The sequence below is a fragment of the Amblyomma americanum genome, chromosome 1 (assembly GCF_052857255.1).
Source record: "Amblyomma americanum isolate KBUSLIRL-KWMA chromosome 1, ASM5285725v1, whole genome shotgun sequence".
Lineage (NCBI taxonomy): Eukaryota > Metazoa > Arthropoda > Arachnida > Ixodida > Ixodidae > Amblyomma > Amblyomma americanum.
Genome location: NC_135497.1, coordinates 82,046,440 through 82,061,672, shown reverse-complemented (window position 1 = coordinate 82,061,672; position 15,233 = coordinate 82,046,440). Strand labels below are relative to the sequence as shown.

General features: G+C 49.6%; 1 protein-coding gene across 1 annotated transcript; it reads left to right on the top strand.

The window, feature by feature from the left end:
* The first annotated feature begins 9,345 nt into the window (after positions 1–9,345).
* On the top strand, positions 9,346–14,321 carry LOC144133524 (uncharacterized). The gene is made up of 2 exons (XM_077666682.1): positions 9,346–10,814; positions 13,422–14,321. Exons 1-2 carry the CDS (start codon positions 9,435–9,437, stop codon positions 13,758–13,760), a joined length of 1,719 nt encoding a protein of 572 aa, XP_077522808.1. The 5' UTR covers positions 9,346–9,434; the 3' UTR covers positions 13,761–14,321.
* Positions 14,322–15,233: the final 912 nt, after the last annotated feature.

The following is a 15,233-nucleotide window of genomic DNA, read 5'->3' as shown; positions in this document are numbered from 1 at the left end:
CGAACGGGCGATAGCGCTCCTTACATGGACCCCTTAGTGTTCCTGTATATGCTGCGCGACTGTTTTCCCCGCGCCGCTCGTAACACTATTCGCGGAGCGGCGATCACGTGATCACGCTGACGTATTTTGTTCCAGACCGTGTCTGCTCATGCCCAACACATGAGCCGTAGGGGGACAGCCGCTCCCATATTGAGCACAGCCTCCTTTGTTATCCGACTGAGGGGGTATTGTGAAGCCCCCACAGGGATGAGGAGCGGTGCTTTTAAACGGCCTTCTCGTCAGGCTCCTGCCACAGGAGAAGCAGCTTTCCCGCAGAGCTTGGAACAAAACCTTCGCGCAACTCTGCTCCCTGCGGGAGCATATACAGGAACTCTAGGACCCCTGGCAGCGCTGCAACACGCTGCCACGTTTCACTGTCAAAGGCGAAGCAGCGTCCTCCAGTTTTGAAGCGAAAAGCTTCACTACGCTAGGTAAAGCAGTCGTCGCGTATAGCCGAAGACCTTGAACGACCTTCAGCCCAACCACGTTAGCCGTGTATGACCATATGTGGTACAGTTATGGTGTCGGAACCTTGACCCCTGACCCATTACCTTTAGTTGACCTTTGACCTTAATACATCCGATGGGGAGATGTGAAGTCACGTGATGACAACCGATGGGGGTGTCGTAAGACCATGTGATACCACGTCGTAGCCACGTGGTCGTACGGCTGTCGCCAGTGTGTAGCGGAGGTGCCATGGACGAGCCTCAGACGCTTAGCAAGCGACCTTTCTTTTCGCTGAATTCCAGGGTTAACCAAATTAAGCCACTGCCATTTTTTTTTTGTTGGCACAGAAAATATTATGAACTGATCGTAGTATGACGCTACACGTGTACTATCAGTTATGGCTTCATCGCTTATAAAAATTGTATGTGGACCAGGATCACGCCGCGATAGGTGACGGCGGTACCGATGGGGAGCGGTCGTGATAAAGCTTGATAGTATTTCGCTGTAGTATTTCTCTTTTGCCTCTCTTAGCTTGCTACGTAAGAGACTTGACAGAGTGGGTATAATGGCGCTTCCTTTGTTACGTTTTTATTCTGTGGCGACAAATATTTCTTTTCAGACGGATGATTTCTCGATTAATACATGGATTGCGCTGATTTATTTTTTATTTTTTTAACGGTATAAATCTGTCAATACAATAGAAAAAAATTCGGGGGGCACTTCGTTGACCTAAAGTGCGGAGAGGCGAAAGTAGCGCGGTGTTGCTGCTTGTGTCGTTGTCGTTCATTAGCGCGCGCACGCTTGGTTGCGTTTAGGAGAGCGTTTAGACGGCGTCCTTCCTAATCGGCGTTCAGAAGGCGTCTGGCAAGATTGTCTGGACAGCGCTCCTCTAGAACGATGGTGGCGCCACTCAATGACGTCACACTCATGCGCAGTAGGCTGAAGCGCAGGTGCATTAGTCGGCTTACGTGGAGGAATGCGAAAACATGTGTTTTGAGTAAATGAAAGATTTTTTTAGGAAAAGAAAGGACGCAGTAGCTCTCAGATCTCGACACCTCGGTGGACACCTCAACCGCGAATTAAAGCATGCAACTGAAGGATCATATGTTATTGGTCCGAAGCACTGTCGCAAGCTAGCCTCCAACTTGACTAAAACATGTAAGCTACATGCAAAGAGAAATGCTATGACAGCACTCAGAATGTAGTATGGCGAACGGTTGCTCAAGATTTTTGTGAGTGCATTCGGGAATACTTTCACCACACTGAGGTCAACCAGTGACGACATCGCTGGGATTTCTTGCGCACTTCCGATATCTGTTCTCAGGCCAGCGTCGGCGCTTCGGCGGACGCGGTTTTGCGCCGCGCCTCTGTTTCCATCATTCAACTTATGATAAGGATTTTGTTTATTATCGAGTTAATTTAATCATCGGTGTGACATGACATGAGACTGGACATGACCTGAGACCAGACAAGGTCATGGCCGCAAGTATGAGCCATTAAAAGCTTTCGCCTTAATAATTTTATTTTAATTCATTCACATCGCACTGATGTCATCCTCCAACGTCAGATCCTTCGAGAAAAAATAAAAAACAGTCAATGATGCTTGTTTTATCGGCTCTTTCAAAGTGGAAAAAACGCAAGGGTTTCCTTCAGGCACAACGGTACAGTCGCTTTCGGTCGAGCAAACAGTGATCTGAGAGGCCATGTTCGACTGCCACTTCGTCGGCTTCAATCGCTCGTCCATAAGCACTATAAACCAGCATGGACTGTCCGGTTCCCGATATCCGGGTGCTTTCTTGAACAGTCTGCGTTTGGCTGTGGTTAAAGGTGACGCCAAGAACCAGTTCATAGTCATGCTTTTCTGTTGTTGATTCAAGCTTCGTTCGATTCGGAACTGGTTCCCAGCACTAATTCTGAAAAAGTTCCGCTGGTGCCGGCCAGCTGCCGCGCGGTGCAGTTCCAGTTCTTTGGTGCAGGTGCAGTGCGTCAGCAGCGCCCCACCTCCCTGGTGATAATAATAATAATAGTAATAATTGGTTTTTGGGGAAAGGAAATGGCGCAGTATCTGTCTCATATATCGTTGGACACCTGAACCGCGCCGTAAGGGAAGGAATAAGGAAGGGAGTGAAAGAAGAAAGGAAGAAAGGGGTGCCGTAGTGGAGGGCTCCGGAATAATTTCGACCACCCAGGGATCTTTAACGTGCACTGACATCGCACAGCACACGGGCGCCTTAGCGTTTTTCCTCCATAAAAACGCAGCCGCCGCGGTCGGGTTCGAACGCGGGAACTCCGGATCAGTAGTCGAGCGCCCTAACCACTGAGCCACCGCGGCGGGTGCCTCCCTGGTGCGGCAATTTTCAATCGGGGGCGCACGCACAGGCCTTGTCGTCTGCTCACCGCCGCTCGTGGCCTTGTCCGTTGTGTTGTCAGTTCTCGCGGTGCGTCTATTTTCGTGCCTCGCGAGACCATGGACGACAACATAGCCGAAGTCATTTTTATGGAGTTTCTGGAGTCCTCCGACAGTGAGGATGACGAAGCCGATGCAGTGCTTACCTTCGCAGCAGCGCAGTTGGTTCGGACAGACCGCAACCGAATCGCCATTTACTACGAAAGCGTTGTAGCTAGATATTTCAGCTTTGGATTCGTGAGACTATTCAGGTTGTCACGACAGACGTTTGAGGAACTTTCAGCGCGCTTCGAGGCATCTGTGCATTTTCCGACGCCTCGAGGAGGGCGCAGTTGACAGTTTTGTATCTCTGGACGCAACCATCGTAATTCGTAAGCACAAATTCAAGTTCAATAAACTTCTTTGCCAAACTTGGAGCGCTACGGTTGACCAGACGAAGGGCATTCGGTTGCGCTTTTGTTTCGGTTCAGTCACTTAGGTTCGGGGACTTTAATCGCGATTGAGTCTGAGCCGCGGCAGCACCATCCCAGCGGAATACGCCGCCACTAGCTGATTATACTCGAGACGCACGCAATGGCCTTTTTTTCTGTGCCGAATCTGTATATTCGTTCTATACCGTGTTCGAGGAAACACCAAGCTTTTAGGGCGAAAGCACTACTTCACGGGGTCAAACCTAACCAAGAATCTTGTGGCGTCATTGACCTTGGGGTTGAATAAATAAAATAAATATTGCCGCGACTCGGTTTCGAAGCCGCGCTGGCGCGAACAGATCAGCTTCGCTGGCCACTGCACGAGGGCATTACGATAAGGCCGCAGCCGATCACGCCTCGTGTTAAACTGTAATACAGGCGCGGGCATAAGTAAACGGAGTTTGCGAATTTGTTCTAAGTTCAAGCACGTCTTTCCTATGGACCTCCTTCACCCAGCGACATCACAAGGATGCGGTGGCGCTGATGTCAGGAGCGACTTTCGCATGGTAGGCAAAACAGGTTCCGGCTGCCCGTGCCTACCGCAGCTGCCTTAGCTATCGGCGGCTGCATCATGCCTGACTACTGCAGAAGCAGCATGTACTGACCAGCTGCGTCACTGTTGGATCCGCGTAGTAGTATAAAAGGAAATTTAAATTAGCCCCGATAGGTTTCTAGCAGATAAATACCGCATAAGAAAACTGGCTAGCAGGGAATGGGCCGTGGTAGTAGAACGCGAATTCTGGGAGTCGATCGGCACTGCCACTCAATGTACTTAATAGCATGCGAGTTACTGCGTTCATTCACCTGAACATCAGCCTGGTGCGCTCACAACTGTGCAAGGAAAAAAAGCACATATGTAGCTCTGCACGTATTTATCACATTGAGCCGGTGTGCACGGGGCGCCAGCAGGTTCACTCACCCCCAAGAAATGCGTTCTTTTGTTAATAGCACAGCATGTTTAAACGACGCGTTTTATGGCATTTAATATGTACCTGAAAATGTTTTTTAAATATGACTGACGTAATTATCTGATTCGAGTTGAAAGAAATTTGGTAAGTTCTTGCGCGGTCACGTTGGCATGCTTAGAATAACGTAAACGCCACATGCTTTTTCATATATTGCATCACGCATGTGTCATGTTTCATGATGTGGTCCATGATCGCGAAGCTTGTTTGGAGAAGCAGGCGTGCTACTAACAGACACGTGGCGAGATTGAGAGGAAACGCGTTTTCGTTATTTATGCATGCGTTATGTACCTAAATTTGGTGCAAATATTAAACTGCTGCGCTAGTTTCAGTAATGCGCTTTATTTTTACGTATACCTGGTGCAGTTCTTGAGTCATTACAATTAACACCCTCGTCAAGTCACCCCAAGGTCTTAAATAATTGAGTAGAAAGTGCGCTATTTTTTATGCCAGCATGTTCACAAAGCCCTGTTCTGTATGATGACGCTGTTAGCTCTTCTTTTAGATGATCATGTACTTACGCATGCATAGTTACATGAAAACGTTTCTTACAAAAATAACGAACATATATATAGTACTGCACGTGTAGGAAAAAATTAAGCGATTTATTACTTCTCAATCTCTCACTCGGAAATCGTTTGCGACAAATAGAATCATTCTATTTTCCTGCGTTACGAAATTACGAAGGTGTGAGTGATGCCCAATCGCAGAAAAAGTGAAAGGTCAGAAAACGAACCTTAACGTTTATTCCCTCGTTTTTGGCCTCTTCTCTTGCGCTTTGGTCAAAGAAATGTGGCAATAAACTCAAAGAAAGCGTCAAAGAAATCAGAGAAATTACATCACAATTTTCGAGAACACATCAAGAAAGCGTAATTTATAAATTTCTACTGAATTTTTTCGTCACGAAACAGATCACCCCAGGGTAAGAAAGAAAATAATTCCAGAAATCAAAAATTTTCACCAAATCGACCAGTTTAACAAGGGGAGACAGAAGTCGGCCTGGCTGGTGCGCGATCCTGCGGCTAAAAACAGCGCTTAAGCGAGACGGAGAATGGGAGACGACGCTGTCCCCACTTTTCGCTCAGCGCGACAGGTACGTGTGTCAGCAGACGGTGAGCGCACGTCTGCTCCGCCGAAAGAACGCCAGCACATCCTCTCACTGCTGTCCCGAAGTAATATCATTCTGGCTATAGCAGAGTGTCAAAAACTTTACATTTTATTCAATGCCTAGCGTAGAAATCAACGGCAGAAATGCTTTCTGTTTACTAATAACCATATATACAATACACAGTGGCCAACTATTTCTCTGAATACGTCGCACGTGGTCAACGCGAGCTCGTGTAATTCAAGAAATTACTAAGTTGAAAACATCAACCATTACTGTGATTCGCAGAAACTGGAAACGCGCCTACAAGCCTTGAAAACCCGCCCTCAACACCTATCCGCGACGCCACTCCCCGACCTTTTGCCTACCACGAGCTCGCTAGCGACTGCAGCGCCACCTCGTTTGTTTACAAACATGCAGGAGGTCTATAGGGACTGAAGAAACATTGTTCATCCACAAAAATGCACACTGGCGTCCCCTTTCAGTATGCACACATCATTGCTGGAAATTTCAATTAGGCAACTCGGGAAAAATGTTGGAAGCCAATCGCGTGCTCCGTTTACTTTTGTCCGCGCCTGTACATTCTCGTGCTATTCTAGGCACTACACTCGTGCTGTGCATTGCACATCGTCGTCTTCATCAACTTCCATCTGCGGCGCGAACAGATCAGATCAGCTTAACCATCGTCGCCAGATGTGCAGACGATCCAGCAACGCAAAAGCATGGGCCAGTGAGGCTTAGCCCATGCGTCTCGGTTTAGCTACGTTGAAACCCTACCACTTTTTCTCCCGTGCTTCTGACAATACTTTTCAGAACTGCGGTCGATTAATTCTTTGTCATTATCCTTGATTCCGAAGGCTATGATGTCGTTTCTGCGACTTCTGTCTCCCGTAGTCTTTTATTCTGCTTTTGAAGAATTGTGTTAAGCCCTATACTCTTTGTGTAAGGTGAAATGCTCTGTGCTTTATCGGTTGACGGTTTTCGTGGCATTTTCGAGCTCTCTTAGCCTCTCACCGAATGCTTCCAAACCCGCATGGTTTCCTTGTTGGCCCTCATATCGTTCCTTCAAAGAGCGCATTGATGCTTATGTGACTTTCCCGGGGCTGCTTCGATGGCTCCGGTGAGGACGACATCCGTTAGAACCTCCACCAGATGCCACGCAGTGGTGACGGCACTCAGGAAGACAGTGATAAGGCTTCCGAAAGAAACTCTACTACAGCGAAAGCTTTGCTATGTTGACAAGGTCGTGTCCGCAAAAACATGTACGCAGCAGTTGTGGCGAACTCGTACCAGGTAGCGTCAAACGAGTGGTTGTAATCGAAAGAGGATGACGTGGCGATTTTAGAAACAGAAACTTTCGAAATGGGATGAATAGTTAATTAGCGCCAAAAATGACCAAAAAGTGGGCGGGACTAGAACAAAGGTGGCGCCAAATTTGAAAAACGCCGGAAGTGTGGAACCAAGTGCCCGGAAGTGTGGGCGGAGCCAACGCGTGGCGCCAAATTTGAACACCCGAAATGAATACGGAGATGAAACGAGGGAAAAATCGCAGTTCATCGAAATACAATAAATTAGTTGATGATTAATTAAAAGTATTAAGCGTGATTTAAGGTGAATTAAGGGTGTTAATGGTGAATTAAATGTTAATTAAGGGTGAATTAAGGGGAATTAATGGTGTAACGGTGCGGCGTGGAGCGATGCCACGCCAAACGTGAGAGGAGTATATGGCCCCATCCGCTTCGACGCGTCGCTCCTACGACATTGGCGGTTAGCTGAAGTGACGTCACGATCACGTGAGACACGGAGCGACGGGGCACACACACAAAAAAAAACTTGAAATGAGTATACGGCCCCTTCCGCTTCGGCGCGCCGCTTGTACGCCAGTCGCTCTCTCGCCGTTGCCGACTGCAGATGCTTTGTTCGCGCGCTGATGCCGTGGTGCTTAATTGCGCGTTGCGTGGGTGTGTGGCGTCACGTTTGAGCCGTCTGTGCCATCGCACACTGCACCTTCAACGTCCAGACCACGTGTAAAGAGAGGCAAAGAGGGGCGTCGAGTGCCGAGGAGGCGTCAATGCTTTCGCATTACTCCGATCCGGGTTGCCGCAGTGATCTGGAATTTTTGGTCTGACTCGCACCCATAAAGAACTGCTCGGCGGTTGTCGAACAGAATGCCCGCCGCTCTTGGCCATGCTCAATTTAAAGCTGACAACGAACCTTCGAGACACCGTATGCAAAGTAACCACAACAGTCTCGAACAAAGCAGAAGCGGTTCTGCCGGGCTGCGAAGATCATCCGAGATAAATGTGGTCGCATCTTGCGCCACGAGCAGAGTGATAAAGCCAGCGGCACTGTGCGTGAACAAATATACATTACAAAGCTTTCCGGCAACGTACTGCCCATGGAGAACGATCGCCCATAAGGGTTTCTAAAGAGCTGTATTGAGTTATGTGTTTCAGCCCAGGCAATCGCACGAAGAGCTTTTCTTGCAGGAGTGAAAGGCTTCGAATGTAGTGTGCGTGGTCCAGAATACCTCCACTCCATGTAAGACAATGAGGGATTTATAAAGTCATCTTTAGTGTCCTTTTATATCCGTATAAGAATACAGTGGACTCTCGTTAAACGGAACCTCAAGGGACCGGGAAAATATGTTCCGTTTATCAGGAGTTTCGCTTAGAGAGAGAGAAGGTTCAGGATTTCGCAATCCGTTCCGCGCTGCTTGGTCCCGACGGGGCAGGTGTGCGCGCAGTTGGCAGTCTCCGCGGAAGCGGATCTCAAATGCAAAATCTAGACAATAAAGAGAACGGTACACTATCGGCACAAACTTTATTGCACAAAAGCAGTAAGCAGTGAACTTTTTTTTTTCAAAGCACTACTACTGAAATTTTTGAAAAATGTCAATAGTCCAGTTATTCCGTGGAAATCAGTGGGAACTGCAATTTATTGGCTTGTGAAAAAGGACTTTATGCTGACTTCGCAACGAAATGTCGCAGACGATGCTCAACAGCGGATGTAAGGTGCCACGTTCACCTGTAGCATGCCGATACGGAACGCGAGCAACACCGTGACAGAAAGCACGCGATGCGGTTGCAGTGTGCGAGAAAGCCGGAAACGTCCAAAGACGGAAATCAGAAAAAAAAAAGGGGGGGGGGGGATGCGTACTGCGATGGGACTGCGCGTTCACGTCAAGTTGCGGTTTCGAGCCTATTTTCGGTTTCGTGTATACGGTGGTCGTAAAATTTTTGTTCCGATTAACGAGATTTTTTTACATTGCCTTAATACAAAAGCAACCAATTGCGAGGCGTTTGTTCTACTTAAACGTTCGTTCTACTTAAACGTTCGTTAATATACGTTCGTATATTTGATGAATACGAAAGGAACTGAGTGGGCTCGCCGCAATGATACGGACTGGGGATTAATTTCGTCCACTTTCGATTCTTCTGGAACCTGTGCACGCGCGCATTTCGCCACCAACGAAATGCGCCCGGGACCGAAATCCCAACCTTGGGTACAATGCCTGGGCCATCACTGCGGGGGCCCGTAGAAAGTACTTAATTATTATTACTTTGTTACTTCTTATGGTACCATGATTACCGCGGGATAACGAATGTGTCCGTCAGCAACAGTGCAGCATCTCTGTCAGATACCGATTGCAGCCATCGTGCTGGATATATATATATGATAAAGCTGCGGTGTTCTCCCATTGGCTGTCACATTGTACAGCAAGGATACATGACACGAAGCATATGACAAGGCAGAAAAGCTGACTATCACTGCGTGGTCAATAGTGGTGTCACTCACGTGTGCTCAGATAAGGGTGCGGTAAAAGCGAACGTCGTGAACGGCGCTCCGGCCATTTGACGAGCGACGCTACGGCAACGCGCCGCTCGTCTTCCACCGCGATTTTCTGCCCTCTCCCACAACAGAGCGTGAAGGAGTGCAACGTCTTCGCCTCGAATCGTGACGCTTGCCGCACTCGGCTACTTGGTGAACCACCGTATACGATGGGCGATGTGGTGCTGCAAGGGGACCGCGATGCGTCTGAGCTAACCAAGATGCTGGACAACCGTGACCCACAACGAGTTATGACGATGAAGCTCACGAACTGCATACTCGCCGATCCCGATGCGCTCGAGCGGCAAATCTCGAGATGCACCCGCCTGCAGAACCTGCACTGCCTTAGCACGCGGTTGAAGCCCAGCGGCCTCGTGCGACTCTTGCTGGGGCCGCTGCAACAGCTGAGGCATCTCGAGTTCTCAATCGTGGTAAAAGACGACGACGTCGCCGCCGAGGTGGCGAACGTCGAGGACATGATCGGTGACCAGGAGCACCGCGAATCCAGCCTGGTCTACTTGTACGTCGAACTGGTCAACGCGAGCAACTTTGCGCTGCTGTTGGTCATGCTGCCTTTGTTCCCTATGCTGAACGAGCTTCACGTGCACGTCTTGCGTGGCCTCCTGGAGCCGGCGTTCACCAAGTGCTCCTACATCCTGCGCACGTACGAGCGCATCGCAACGTTCAAGATGACCTCCGAGGTGGCTTCCCGCTCGGAGCACATGCCTGGCACTACTCCAAGCATGGTCAGAGCCGCCAGGGCGTGCGGCAACGTGATGCAGTTGCGGTCGCACACTCGGTGCAACTACCTGCGTCTCAGCGACCTGGCGGAGGGGCCTGAGAGCGTACACTCCATCGACCCGGTCCTTCTGATCGCCTACTATGACGACGCTACTCCCAGCCATTTCGCCGCGGCCAGTGGGCCGGGCCGCTGGCAGAATGTGCATGCTGTGCAGCGCTTTTGCATGCTGCTGTTCCATACGGGCAACACCAGATTCTACCCGCACGCCAATACTTCGTACTTTCAGCCGCTGTGCAGCTTCTTCGGCCGCTTCACTAGCCTCGCGGAGCTGAACATTAACTCGTTCCACTGCGCTGGCGACATTGACATGACCGCAGTCCTGGCCACGGCGCGGTTTCCGGCAATGCGCGCGCTATCCATATCACCGTGCGCCTTACAGCATAGCGGAGCTGTGTCACGACTGAGCGAGCTCTCCGAATTTCTGGAAGACCTGGACATACGCTTCAAAAGCGGCGGTTATTACAATCGCTGCGCTACGTGCCTGACTGCCTTGGTCTTGGAGGAACAACCTATGGCTGATTTACAAGCAAGAACGGAACTGATGCGCTTCACGCTAGCCTACGTGCCAGAAGTAAGCTCGTACCAGTTCCTCAGAAAGCTCACCGTGGCTGAGGTGCGCCTCATAGAGTCTCCCTGCACCGAAAACAGAAGTTACACTGGCCTGAACGTACTGCTGTCCCAAAACCTGCGCCTACGGCGCCTGGTAATCGTGGACAAACATCTTGCGGTTGACCAGCCGAATTTGCAAGTATGCATATTATCATCGTGTGCATGTTCTTTGGGGAAGGGAGGGGGCATCAACGCCCGCAGAATTTGAGAAAAGCACGGAACTGTTTATAAACATTTTTTTAGCGGGCAAGCAAATCGTGCATCGCTGCTGGCGCAGGGCTGAAATCTGCGAATGAGACGCATATGGGCGCTTCATATGTGGCTCTTTTGCGGGTTACAGAGATGTTTCCTAAACGAAAAAGGGCTTTAGCCTTAACCGTATTGACAAAAGTCGTTTTTTCAGCGAATTGCGCTGTTTTCTGCGTCCCAGCGTCTGCGATGACTGTACTGACCCGGCTGCATATCTCAACATACGAGGGACGTTCCGAAAGTAAGTTTCGTCATTTATTTTCACATGGAAACTTCATTGCCAAAAACAATTACCAAGGCATCACGAACTATCAGCTTGCACTATTTTTGGCATAGCCGTCATCGATATTGAGAGATTTGTCGTAGCGTGCGATCAGTTTAAAGAATCCACTCTGGTAAAACTTGGTGCCCTGCGATGGAAGTGACTGTCGCACAGCATGCTCCACCTCAGCATTGTTTTGGAAGTGACGTCCCAAGAGTGCGGCTTTCAATGCAGGAAACAGGTCAAAGTCTGAGCGGGCAAGATAGGGGCCATAGACGCAGTGTTTTCAATCTGTCGGGGGTTTTGAATCTGCCTCCCCCCTCCGGGCATGCTCGTTGGCAAGAGATATTTATTTTACTCAGGATAAAGAGGGGAACGCCAATTCAAAGCAATATAGAACATAAAAAAGGCAAGGGGGCGAACTACTGATCCTTGAGGAACCCCGAGAACCAAGTGGTACATTAGAGGAATCAGCGTCATTAATGTTGCCAAATTCAACACGAGAAGAAGGAAATCCACGGATCCAGTTAAGAACTGCAGGGTCAATGTTCAGCATACTTACGTAATAGCTGTGAGTTATCAACTTTATCGAATACTTTAGCAAAGTCGAGAAATATGCCGTCAGATGAAAAAGCGGAGTCCAAATAGAAGTGAAAGTCTTAAGTGAAGGAAAGCACTTGAATGTCACAAGAGAAACTTTCGGAAGCCATGCTCTGTTAGAAGAAATTATCCTCCAGAAAATTAACAAGATGTGTAAATGTATGTACCATTATTTTGCATGTTATTGATCTCAAAGATATGGGTCAATTGTTAGATGGATTCTGTTTATCTCCGACTTTATGTACGGGTATGACCACAGCAAGTCGAACATGGCGGGATCCATCGCGAAATGATAGCACAGTTGGAGATCGGCACGTTGGATAACATTGGATGCAGAAGGAAACGGCTTATCGCACCTTACGCGTCCCACAACACGGTGGCCTTTGAATTTGACGAGACATGACCCATACACGATCTGTAGTCTCTCGTGCCCATCCATGCCGGATAACGCACTTCCGTTGGCGACCACTTTGTCAGCACGCGCCCCTGTCTGCCATCGTGATTTGTACTCGAATAGCCTCGGGCGCGCCGGTCGGCTGCTGCTCTCGTCTTCTGCGTTCTGCGCATGCGTCATTCCTCCCCCGCTGGCACTTCTTCCGTCGTTGAACCGGCAACGGGAGTCGATTCTTTGTTTCGCTTCGTATACCATCTTCTCTTTAAAAACAAAAATGATGAAACTTACTTTCGGAACGTCCCTCGTAATTTAGTAGCCAACATCACGTGCTCTGCACATTGCCTTTCTTTACTAAGGGCTAGTTGGTTTGCATTACCATGCGCTGGTACCATGTTCCATTGTAATGCCTTTCTTTCTTTGTTACCCGGCTCCAGGGAAGGCTTGGAATGCCCAAGAGCGGTCAGTAATATTCTGTGCACGACTCTGCCTGAAATTCAAATGAATTGCATCACGTTCTGTACGCCGGCAGCCAGAACTCCTCCCAGCGCGCTTTCGTAATTGACGGCTCAGCGGTTGTTTCCTGCGGTAGTTCCTTTCCTAGGCTACTCGTGAGGAACAGTGCTTGGTAGAAACAAGGGGTGTTTGGCTAAGAATTAGTTGAATGCGTCTGTAGTGATATATTGCTAAATGTGTCACAAAGAGCGAATCCTGAGGATTTTCGAACATTTTGAGTTGGCTATCGCATTATATATACTTCATGGACCTCGCGGCCTTAATCCCATGAAAGTTTTTTTTTTTTAAATAATGAAGAAAATAGTCGCAGAACAAAAACCGGGAAACCGAAACTGGCCGGGTCGGCGACAAGAAACGTTACGGCTGTCCAACGCACGCCGTCACGGTTACTGTCACAAATCCTCTTGTACGCGTTGATTGGCTAAATTGGCGACTGAAAATTACACCTTCCATCATCATTTTTCTGAAATGCCCGAAGCAAACTCGAATTTTTTCCTTTATAAAATTCATAGCGATTATCGCAAGGTTGGACTAGAAATTTTGCGCAAAAGATCAGAAGAGTGCTGAGAACCTACTGTGAGTCTCGGTAACGGACGTCAAACCAACTGCGGAGTTGAGCTGCAGAACTGATGGGGTTTGGTAATGCACACGGCTGTATAAGGTACCCAGACACACGTGGCTTCAGAAGCAACGCTCGTGAACCTTGAGATTTCTATTCTCCTTTCCAGAGAATCGTGGGGAATGTCGTACAACTCAGGCTCCTTGTCCTGTGTTCGGAGGACACCATCGACGAGGACCCGGTGCCGCACTGGCTCGGAGTGGCCGACCTTCTTGCGAACCTGGAAGTCATGCACGTTCACTTCAGGTCTGCCAATGGATCCATGGAGCGAATGACGTGGTTACGCAGGCCCGAGACGGACGCGGCACTGCAGGGCGTCGTACAAGCAGATCCAGATGTGCAGGACGGCGGTTGGTTGCTGCACAACAGACCCTGCGTCGTCTGCTCGACGGAGACTTTCATCGGTCTGGTGAAGCCACACAACCGCGGGACGAGAACGCACTTCTAGACATCCAGGACCAGTTTTTTTTTCAGCGTCACGGACGCGATTTCCTTCCTGTGCAGCGGGGAATTTTGGAGGGCCTCGGACTCTGCTACCTGGTGTACTTGTTTCTACGCCAAACACGCTAGTTGCGTTTTCCCGACGGCGCGGCCAAGTTCCTCGTCACACGAGCAGCGCGCTTTCTGGGCCTTGGCAAGTGCAGCTGGGACGCTTTGCAGATGTCCACGAGTTGGGTTGCTCGGCTGTGACCAGGGAAGTGCATGACCGCAGTGCGTGCACACGAAGCTGCGCCAACGACCATTATTGCCCAAGCGTGCTGGGTGCGGACTGACGCCACTAACGGTCGGTGCTTCTCGAGGAACATCGTTTATCCGCTGCCTCGAGCGCACAGCACGGCCACCCGCACCGTGCCTTGATGACATTTTGTTTGTCTGACCTTGCACGTCTCACTTTGCGTAATTGTATTCTTGTTGGCTGCAACGTCAGTCTTCTGTGTAGGCATACTGCCCTTATAAGCTGTCTTTTTTATGGTGCTTGCATGCTTTGTGAATGCGAGCGCTTTTCCTGCAGACGCTTTTTTATCAGTGGCAGTGTTTCAGGTTTTTAGATTCACAAAATAAATCCCTTTGTGTGTGCAAACATCTGCCTTCATGCAGCTTGAAGGGCGAAATAAATCACGTGGAATTGACGCGACGAGAATTTATTCCCGAGATCTTTAAGCACTTCTACGCAGCCAAGAAATTTCGGATTAGTTAAGTGATACTCGGGAAGCGACGTGCAATGTGGACGGAGCGCGTGACAATCGTCGCATTGAACGCGACATGAAGGTTCGTGCATTCACCGTCGCCGGGTGAATCCCCGCGTTCAGTTGGGGTCGGGTCGCCGCTATCTCGCTGCAAGCGTACATATCTAAGGTGATCTGCAGGTGGAAACTTTCGCTGCAGTAGCTTTGGTGTTCGATATCCCCCCCCCCCCCAGAAAAAAATAATTAGCAGTGGCTTAGCTCGGCTATGCCAGGATATATGTAGCGTGAGCACCAATTTCGCTCTCCTTCTCCATGGCTATATATACCACACTGGCAAACGCCCCGCGCTATATGTATACCCCCACTAATACCTCTGCGCATGCGCACAAAATGAGAGGCGCTATCAAGTTGCTCCGGCGCAGCGTCAGACTTCGCTACTGCGCAACGGAGGCGCACAGCTGGGCACGCGCCGGCGCCAGTGCGTCTGCCGCGGCTATGAAACACTCTTTAATGACCGGCGAGCGCACGCGGCGGCTCCGGCGCGCCAGCTGTGCGCCGTGTGACGACACTGCTCCTCGCGCATGCGCAGCACAGCTCTTCAGGAGCCACGCGAAACTGCTCAACCACGGCCAGTGTAGCTCACGCTACAAAAAAGGGGCAACGTGACGTTCAGCTTGCTCTTCTGATAGCCAAAAAAGGGGCAATAACTGAAGGCGCGTTTAAGAACGCATCCA